This window comes from Charadrius vociferus, unplaced genomic scaffold (genome assembly GCF_000708025.1).
Source record: "Charadrius vociferus isolate BGI_N301 unplaced genomic scaffold, ASM70802v2 scaffold740, whole genome shotgun sequence".
In the NCBI taxonomy this organism is placed as follows: Eukaryota; Metazoa; Chordata; class Aves; order Charadriiformes; family Charadriidae; genus Charadrius; species Charadrius vociferus.
Genome location: NW_009646517.1, coordinates 501,453 through 511,640, shown reverse-complemented (window position 1 = coordinate 511,640; position 10,188 = coordinate 501,453). Strand labels below are relative to the sequence as shown.

The window sequence follows — 10,188 nt, the reverse complement described above, 5'->3', positions numbered from 1 at the left end:
CTAACGCGCTGATGGGACTGCGGAAGCAAGACGGACACAACCTGGAGATGTTCTACAATCCACCACCATTTAAAGCAGTTCTTGTCTCAAACTCATTTTAACTGGAAAAAAAAAAAAAAAGGAACATGTACAAGACAGTCTGTTTTGATTACAGATTAATAATACAAAAGTCTATGCTGTAGGTTAGTTAGTTAGAACACTTGATGAGCAAATCAATGCAGTGTGAGCCCCAGGCGACCGAATGTAAAGTGATCCGAACTGGTGGTTTCTGGATGCTGCTGGGCACAGTGGCTGCATCAAAATGAGTGATCTCAATGCTCCAAAACCAAGGTGTTCCTCGAACTACAGGAAAAAGGTAACACTTTGAATGCATCTGTAGTCATCCAGCAGCTTTGTGTTTTCCACCACAGCACCTGCACATGACCCCACAGTGGTAACAAGCCCGAAGCGGCAAGTAACAGCACATACATGGAGCAATGAAAGACAAGGCGATAAGGGCCATCCACCGGAGGCAAAACATTTCATCACTGGTGTCACACGAGCAAGGATCTGTATAGTCTCCTTCTGGATCGGACATACAGTGATAGAGCATAGTGTCTGCGCACCACATACAGCTCACTCGATGGATGCAAGTCTTGACGCGGTCTGGAGCATCCTGGCATTGACCCCGTTTGTTCTCCTCGTGGTTGAACATGTCCCTGCAGTACACGCACCGCGACCTCTCACCATCTTCCTTCCGCCTGGGCTTAAATTTGACAGGTTGAGTCTTTATCACAGCACCCTTGATATCTTCACCCAGGTCAAAGTCCGAGTTGTCTACGTAAGGATAAGTGTATTCGTGTTTTGAGGCCTCGCTTTTGGCAAAACGTACGTAGGAGTCCATGTCATCAGGATCAAAGTTCTTTCCTCGTGCTGGGGCATGGCGATAGTCCTCGTATCCAGTCATCCAAATCTTTTCCCGAGGATTGATGCGCACTATCTCCTCATCATCGTCTGGAAAGTTGACGTGCCGGTAGGATCGCGGTACTGACTGCAGAAGTAGGGATGGAGATGAAGAGGGAGAAAAGATAAATAAGCTCACTTTGCCATCAGCAATCACTGTCTCCTTGCTTTGTTAAATATTGGCTTTTCACTGTTTTGTCTTTCCTTCTTTGTCAGCCCTTCACCGTGACCCATCACAGAGTTTCAGCCTTTGACTGATGAACAAGTACAATTGTCACAGACCTACAACGGTCTGTGTGCACGTGGTACAACGTAACATATTAAATCACAGTGTAACGCCCGCCCCCACCTTTTTTTTTTTTTTTTTTTAATAACTGGAAGCCATGTAAAGCTAATTGAAAAGGAAAGGGGGAGGAAGGTAGGGAGGTCTTTCAGGGATGTGGGGGGAAAACCAAACACCAGTCTTAGCTATGGCAGACAGAGCCCTTTAGGTGGCAACACTGGGAAGAAACCTTACTTGTTCTAGATGGTAGTGGTCAGAGCTATAATGGTCGTGAAGGTGTCCACGAGTGCAAATTCTTCGATGTTCGCAGGATGCAGGAGAAGCCAGAGTTCGCACAGGCTGTTCCCTTTTTTGAGAGGAGTTAGAGGAGCTATCTGTAGCATTCTGTTTTAAATGGAAAGGGGGGGGGAAATATCGTCATACATTCAGCTGTTACCGCACGCAGTATTAAAAGACATGTTTTGCCACTCACTGACTGTGCGCACACCTGCAATACTGGCAACACCTGACAGCAGGCAGCTTCATAAAGTTTCATATAAAATACTTGAAAGAGGCAGATCTGTTGCCAGGCCGTAAAAGCTGTTGCCACACACATGGAAAAATAATATGCCATAGCCTACCCGTGACATATTCACCAACACTGCTTGTATTTGCTTGGCATGCTATTTGTTATACTGGGCATTGCGGGATGATGAGCGTTCAAGGCTAGAAGCTCCCTCTGAAGAGCAAATTTAAACTATGTCAAATGATGCAATCGTGTTAAGTCCTGCGGGCAGACTCAGACAGAGCATCTGTGTGCCCAGGCTGTGCCCCACTAGTTGCCCAGGCTATAAAAACACTGGTAATTTTGTTGACCTGCAGGCTTCCCATTAAGCCAAAAACTCCTTTACATGTTCTTCTCCATGCACTTGCCAAATTCCAGTTCATCACAGGCTACTTGAGTAATCAGCTTTCCTTTAAAAACTTCAGGGTTTTTTCTTCCTGTTTTGTCACTACTCTCTAATGTGCAACGAATGTTACTTCTGTTTTTATACGTTCCTGGCTCACTGTGAGCACCTTCTTTAGGTTAATTAGTTACATCATTACACAACAGCAATCACGGAAGAGTGAAATATCACGCAATAACATGCTGCTGCCAATACCCGCAGCTTCTTCATATACGTATATTTCTCCTCCTGGAGAAGTACACAGTGGGGTACCAGTCTCAGCCATCCTTTATCAACAGCCCTTCCTTGGTTAGAACGGCTTCCATACAATATCTAGACATTCAGGGGTTTGCCCATTAACCATCTTCATAGATTGATTGGGCTTTTTCATATTACCACGAATATCAAGAGGACAGCTGTTAAATGCACTAACAGATCAGGAGCAGGAAAAAGAGCCTCCATGCACAACGATAAGAAGAGCTGTAACATTGCACATGCCTAAAATATTGGTGCTTTGAACTAAGAAAAATCTCCATCCCCCTCCAACTAACAAGCTGTGTTGCAGCTACGACGAGTCCAAGGGAAAGGCTTCCATTTGCCACAACAATTAGCTAGAGACACAACCTCAAGAGCGGAGAAAAGTTGTATCGGTAGTGGGAGAAGACTGGTTTTACCTGAAAAACCTTCTCTCCTTGTCAAGAATGCCCTCTCTAAATATTATTTTCCAATGAATAGTACTAGACACGTCTCTTACTCCAAGAATACAAGAACGCTCATTGTGCACATTTGTTTATTCTTAAAACAACGCTCTGCAAGACTCTTGTCCAAAGGTGAGCACACCTTAAAGCATTACAACACAAAATAGATGTTAATCCTCTTCAGCCGGTACAGCACTTAAAAGCACTGAACTCCCAACTTACTATATTGAAAGCAAACACACAGATCTGTTTGCAGTGTGATGTAAAGCCAGGCTGGGTTATCCGAGAGGTACAAGCAGGATGAGTTTTGAATTGCTGACCCACCCATGCGGAACAGACTTTTAATGCATGTGTTTGTTTTGGTTGTTGTTTTTTTTTTTTTTTTTTAAAAAACAAAAGTACCTAGAAGCAGAACAACTCTTCAAGACAGTTAACACCACCTCTAAAACCTAACTGCGCTGGTATTCAGACTCTTTTTGAAAAGAAGTGGTTTCATCAGCCCTGTCTTCGTAACTTATTATACACAGGCACTTCAAATCTGGGGTTTAAACCCTTCAAAGCCAATTCTTGTGCCTGTAACTTTAGGTCCTACAATATCTAGCACATGCTGGGGATGTTTCAAAAGAAAACAAGCAGCTTCTACAAGCCTGTACTTCGCAATAACATCAAGCTCCCAATCTATGTGGAAAACCCGAGAAGAGTTAGGATTTAGTTACAACAGCCGCCTCACACGAGTACCTTTTTGGAGTGCCGTGTGTGGTGCAGACCCAGATGCGGAGTTGTAATTTAAGCTTCTCCGAACAACAACAGAAAGGCACACACCCCATAACCCTGGCAGCCTCAGCCAGTACTCTCAAAGTTAAACTTTGACTGGCATGAACCAAAAAGGAGGCAGGGCCTTAACACGGTGCCGTGCCAGCCAGCAGGACCCTTCACCTTCACCAGAAGCACGGCCGAGCCCTGCCGGGACAAGCCTTTCGTGGATACCCTTCCGAAAACATCGTGGGTGCTCACGGTCAAAATAACGAAGCCTGGGAAAATTACCCAACTGGAGGAGGTTGCACATATTGGCCTGCAACCTCCTCGCCCTTCTAGATGAAAATAAAAATCCCAAACTGGTTATAACTGCTAGATAATCTCAGCGGGGCAGCTGGGAGCTATAACCAGCCCCCCAAACCGCCTACTATTTGCTGCCTCTCAGGGAAGGCAGTATTTCTGCAACAGGCAATTGGAAAAGAGGCTGTAGTGATTTTTATCTCGCCCGATTCTTATCTACCCTTGCTTTCCTCCACACCTTATTCTCCTTCAGACCTGGCAGGGCAACCGTGCCTCTCCTCCATGTGTGTTGACATGGCTACAAGACCTGTTTGCAACATACCACAGGGGCTGCGGCTCCGGCCTCCGCTTTCACCTTATTAAAAATCGCTGCATTTCCATGTTCAATGTCCTCAGATTAGAGGGGCAGTTTGCCAACACAAACACTTGCTCTAAGCGCCCAGAAAGGGAGAAAGCAAGCTACCCGAGACTCGGTCCCTGCTCGCTCGTCCGTAAAAAAGTTCCTGCTGCCTCCTGGTTGGTGACGCTGAAGGCAACTGGTTGACACACGCAGCATCTGCAGGGTTACCTTCCTGACCATCGACTGGGATAAGCACTGCTGCTTTCCAACAAGGTCCCCCATCGAAGCTTCCGACTTCTGCAGGAGAAGAGAGAAGGCTCTCGACACATAGAAATGAATGGTTTGAAGACTGAGGGAGAAAAAGGTAGAAAATACCCTCCACCCGAAGGTCACCAATGAACTCCACAGTCTCCTCACCTGTGCTGGTGAGCACACTCATCACTGGTCTGAAGAGAGAGGTGAACAACAAGATCACACAGTTTTCTGATGAAACTTATGTTATTCAAGGGAGTAAAAATGAAAGCTGACCCTGAAAACTCACTTAATCTTGTAATTCTGAGAGACCGGATGTTAAAAAATAATTAAAAAAAAAAAATTACCCTTAAAGTGCCAAAAGTGACAGAAACACCTTGGTCTGACATGTACAGTGATGCACTCTGAGCCAGCTACAGCTGCTCAGAAAAGAGGCCTTGGGGTTAAAACTGACAGCCCTGTGACAACGTCAGCTTGGTGGCTCAGCAACAGATTTAGGAAAAAAAAAAAAAAAAAAGGAGCAGCAACAAAGATGATCATCACGGCCTTGCATTTATCTGCTGTGCTTCCCCAATCTGCCTGTGGTTCAGGCTCCCCCTCCGCCCTCTGTCAATAAGGGTATTTCCACCATGGCAAGCTCACAGAACCACGGACAGGACAATTGAGGACACGGAACGGCTTCTCAACAACAGCTAACGAAACAGCCCGGGTCTCTGTGGATGAGATGGAAAGAGACGATGGAAGGGACCATGAAGATGGGAAGAGAAGTAGTCTACCGAATCTTGAGTGCCGTGGGAATGTGAGTAGGAAGAGATTGTTCTTTGGTATCCTTCCGAAGAGAAGATCGTGAGGCATTCACTGGAACAGAGAAAGTTCAAACAGAACAGGGATATATCTAGGAAGGACGTGGTCTCCAGAGTCAGGATATATGGAAAAAATATGTCCCAAACCCTCGAGCCACCGGTCTGTCGGAGAAACACTGTCTTCCTTAAAGCCTGTTGAACCCAATCCAGATCCAGTATTTGTTTTTGAGGGGAAACTATTGAAAACATGCCCAGTAGCCACATAAGACAAATGAACCCAAAACTAAAGTTGTTGGAACAGGGAGTCCAGTAAGGAAATCTGTTTCAACACGCCCTCAAACGCTCAATTAGAGAAATTTGTGCTGCACGTATGAGAGCTTTGCGATTGCTATGGCGGTCGCGAAGTCTTGTGGTTTCACTGCTTGGATAACAAAATCATTAATCATGACCATAATAGTAATTTTATAAAACCCATGCAACACATTTCCTTTTGCAAGTGAGCTGTACGTATCTGAGCAAGCACACGTACCGCGTGTTTCATATGGCCGATTTGAGAAACGACGTTGGGCTTCTACATGCAAATGATTGCACTGTGATCATTTTAAAAAAAGAAAAAAAGTGTCCCTATTTCCCCCTCAGACTTTCAGAAGTGACTCATTAAATTAAAAAACCCTAGTCATTAGTAAAGAAGATTATGTTAATCATTTACTGCAGTTTACTTCTCATTGAAATGGATTTGTTACACAAGAACGGCCAGCTAATCAGGTGCCTAAGTAATATTCTGAGATAAGCATCTATCATAAAAACCATTGAGAAAAAGAAAGCCTTCTCCTGCTCCTGAACTGGACTGATCGCCTTGCCTCTAATGGCTTTACAGAATAGGTTCACCTCGTGTGATGCAACATCCAAGGGGGACTACGAAAAAGAAGAAAGATTCATCTTCAAATTACAAAGCAATAAAATCCACAGCAGCTTGTCAGAAATCGGTTGCCAGAGGGGAATTATGGAGTTCTGTCACTTGTAACTTCCCGAAGTGCTCTCAGCCAGCTAAAGCATTCGCAAGTGTGCTGTAAAAAATAATTGTGGGTCAAGCAAGACAGGATGCTTTCCCCCCGCCTCTAGGATTTTAATGGTTACATGAGGCGGAGAGAACAAGGGGGAATAGAAGTATCATTATGTTGAACAAGTAGTTTTGCAAGTAATGGTCCTAAAGGAATCAAAAACCTGTGCCAGCCCAAGCCCCTCTACAAGCCAAGCTGCTTTCTATTGCCACGCTCTGCTTTGCTCATCTCCCACCGCCGTGCAAGCCTGCTCACGGCATCACCCGTATCTGAGGGGAACTGTCAAAACGCAGCATGGTAAAGCAAAAACTGGTGAGGGCTCAAGCTCTCATCTTTACCAAGGTAACAGCCTTAAACTTCTGCAACAGCCAAACCTCCTTGCAGCGGCTCCTGGGTTCACTTCGGGAAGCCTGGACATGTTGAAGAGGAGCCCACGTTCACCTGAAAAGACATCCTCACCATCCCCGGGACAAGAAACCCAGCTCCCTCACCAATTCACAGCTTGAGGATGAGCCTGGAAAAATGACAGCCAGCAAGCTGCATCCTTCCCCCGGCCACAGCCTGAAGACCTCCGGCTGAGACCGGTGCGACGAGCTCCCCGCAGGCAGCCGGAGCCCTTTGTTTGTGTGCTCTGCCCAGGTGCGATCCCCTTAGGAGCCCCGGCACGAGCCAGCTCTTCTTCGCTTGGCCCTTTTTCATTCGCTGGAATAAGGGGAAACACAGCTGCGCTATCAATTCGGAAAGGAAAAATGATAAAGGCGGCGAAACAGTACAGCAAGTGAGCGGTACTGAGCCAAGCGCCAATCTGAAGTTTTATCTGCAAAGCCTCTGCTGTTTATGAACTTCACAGAAAGGAAGTCTGAGAGCTATTTCGGACACATGGCAAAGAAACTTCCACCTTTCCAAAGAAATTAAGATAAAATATAGTCTCAGAGAACTCCCTCAGCTTAATCTTGCCAGAACAAGTCTTTCCTTTCCCCTCCAGCTTTTTTTTTTTTTTAAAGCCTAAAGAGATATAGCACTTTTGAATTTCACAGGGAGGGGAAGAACAAAAATCCTAATTTTTGTCTCAAAACACCTCTTTCTCTCTATTCAAGAAAATTAGAAAAGGAAACAGCTGACATTTTCCATCCACCTCTACATGTGCCCCCTATATTCAGGACAGCCCACTTCAAAGTGGGCTTAGATTATCTAAGTACTAAGAAAGAAAAAGGTTCAGTGTGAAAAATCAGAAACGATTTGAGACTCCTGCTTCCTGAGCATCAGCTTTGAATTTGTCATGGCAAGATAAAGCCACGGACGAAAACGCTTTTGTCAAATTTCTGTTTGTTTCCCATCACTGAAGGCAAGACAGAAATTGTATTGAAGAAAAAACACTTCCATACATTTTTGAAACGTTTTGACACTCTCCGTCCACTGAGGACCGCTGGAGCTGAATCTAGTCCTATTCCCTTGCAGAGAGCCTGAAGGAAAAGCTTCACATTAGATCATGTTCCAGTACAGTTCAAAGACAAACGAGCCGTGCACAACCATTACAATAAGCACGGATACAGATTTTTCCAAAACCAGAACAGGACTATAATTTCTCAAACGTTTGGCCTGTTTCCTAGTCACCACTTACACGAATACCAATATAAAGTGCAGAAAGCCAGCTAGTTTTACTGCTACCTTTTTTATTGTTAAATGTTGTGGTTATGGCTTTTAGTGCCAGAAAGATGCTGGTGGCTGTACTGTCTTAAGTCAGCAAAACTTAAGGAATGTTTACAAGGATTCGGTGCGCAAGACCATCTCTATTAAGCTAATGCTAAACCCCCTCCTGGCATCATCGGTCAGTTCTCCATGGACCACAGATGTGGCTTAACAGCTCACTTTGAGGAGTAAAAAGAATATATGAGAATCAGACGATATGGCAAATACTCAGATGTGGCGAGGGGGAAACCTCAGTGAGATTTTCGTGTTTCGCTACTTGCCAGCGATACACGGCATCAGGCGCACCTCTGCAAAAGTAGGCGTTTGAACAGATACAGAGAAATGCCTTCAAAAGCCAGAGGAGGAGTGAAGACAGCACCCCATTTCGCTTGGGCTCAGCCCAGGACAAGCGGGTCCACGTGACATCTCCTTCCCGTATGATACCCCTTTTCTTGCGCTGAACTGCACCGCTAGGCTACCATACTGCTGCAATGGAAGGAAAAGCCTTTGCATCAGGTGCTTAGAAGGGAAAACCAGAATGTTGTAAAGCAGGGTGGGGTGGGATGAACCCAAAACCACAAGCCCCAGTTACTGGGGCTGCTTCCCAGGCAGCACAGCGATCCCATGGTAGAGTGGTGAGAATGGGATGGCTCTGCCTACCTGCGAAGTGCTCGTGTCCTTGTCAATCTGCAGAGCCTCTCCTTACCAGGACTCTTACGTTTCCTTCCTCATTCCTGTAACTCTTCCTTGCTGCGGCCTGATTGGATTTCTCCATGCCGAGATGAGCTACATTGCTTCAGCGGGATGTTTTTACCTAAACCTGGGAAACATTTAAGCCAACCAATTGCTCAAAACCATCTAGGGACAGAGGCAAGCTCTTCCTTTTTGCATAAAGGGCTCTGTTAATCTGTTTATGCCTTGGAAATGACATCCCGGTGCGGACTACAGCATTGTCGGGATGATCAGCTGCCCAATATTTGTGTTTGTACTGCTCCGTGAAGATTAGCAAAGCCTCCCTCCTCTAACAAGTAATATTAACCACGCTACCACAGCTGTCCTCTGCAAAGGCCATGAGAGACGTCCACCGAGGTCCTGTATTGCCGTGGGGAGGCGATGGTGCCTGCTTCTCCATCCCATCACCTGCTCTGTGTGCACGCTTGGGTGGAGAACCACAGGAATCCAGCCCAAAACCATTTTCCCAGCAGCTCCCTGACCCCAGTTGATGGCACAGGAGGGTCGCCAGGAGAAGCAGGGGCAGAGACAGGGGGGTCTGGAGTGGAAAGTGGGTGCCAGCCCCTCTTTAAACTCTTCTGTCTTTGACCCGCTTGTCATCAGCATAGCTGCAATTAATTTGGAAAGCGCTAGCTCCTAATTTTAAGACACCAACAGGGAACTTAGCACATCCGATGCTGCCAAAAAGCTCTCCTTTCGGAAGACGGGTAGGGATGATAGGAAATAAAATGACGCTGCCGAAAAGCTCTCCTTTCGGAAGACGGGTAGGGATGCTAGGAAATAAAATGATGCTGCTGAAAAGCTCTCCTTTCGGAAGACGGGTAGGGATGCTAGGAAATAAAGGAGCAAAGCTCAGCCCGGGGGCGTTAAACACTGCACGTGCACAGGGGATGGCGAGAGCCTGTGCTGCTGCTGTGCGCAGCCGGGAACAGATGGCTCCACATAACTCACCGCTGAATCTCAGCTCTTCTGTACAGAAATTTCCAAGGGGTGGAGGGGAGGAAGAAGGTAACATGGGGGAGAAGAAAAAAATTAGATTAGCTAAGCTAAAAGAATCAGTGTACCTCATCAGTCTTGCATGTCTTTGCTAGGTACAAATTCAACACTTCGGCCTCTACATTCAGCGGCACGCTCCTCCTATATAATACACCAGGTTACAAGTGGAGGGGAAAAAAAACAGTTAAATGCAAACTTCCCACAGCAGACTGATACGATATTTTAAGAAGTCAGTTAGGGGTCATTTATTCACACAGTTATGAGCATCCACGTTATTTTAGCTGGAATCCATCACCAAAATAGAACCCAACAGCTGATGCAAACTTTTAAAATACCCTCTTCACATGCACTGCAAATATGTCAGGCTCCACTTAAAAATGCAATGGTACTTATTTACTTCTGCCTTTCCT

General features: G+C 45.8%; 1 protein-coding gene across 1 annotated transcript in view; it reads right to left on the bottom strand.

The window, feature by feature from the left end:
• Window positions 1-379: 379 nt before the first annotated feature.
• SPRED2 (sprouty-related, EVH1 domain containing 2) overlaps window positions 380-10,188 on the bottom strand; it is a 25,092-nt gene continuing 15,283 nt past the window's right edge. Inside the window, exons 4-5 of the mRNA XM_009884909.1 lie at window positions 1,460-1,609; window positions 380-1,030 (exon numbers count right to left, since the gene is read on the bottom strand). Of these exons, the coding sequence (XP_009883211.1) occupies window positions 380-1,030; window positions 1,460-1,609 (801 nt within the window). The remainder of the gene's footprint in view (window positions 1,031-1,459; window positions 1,610-10,188) is intronic.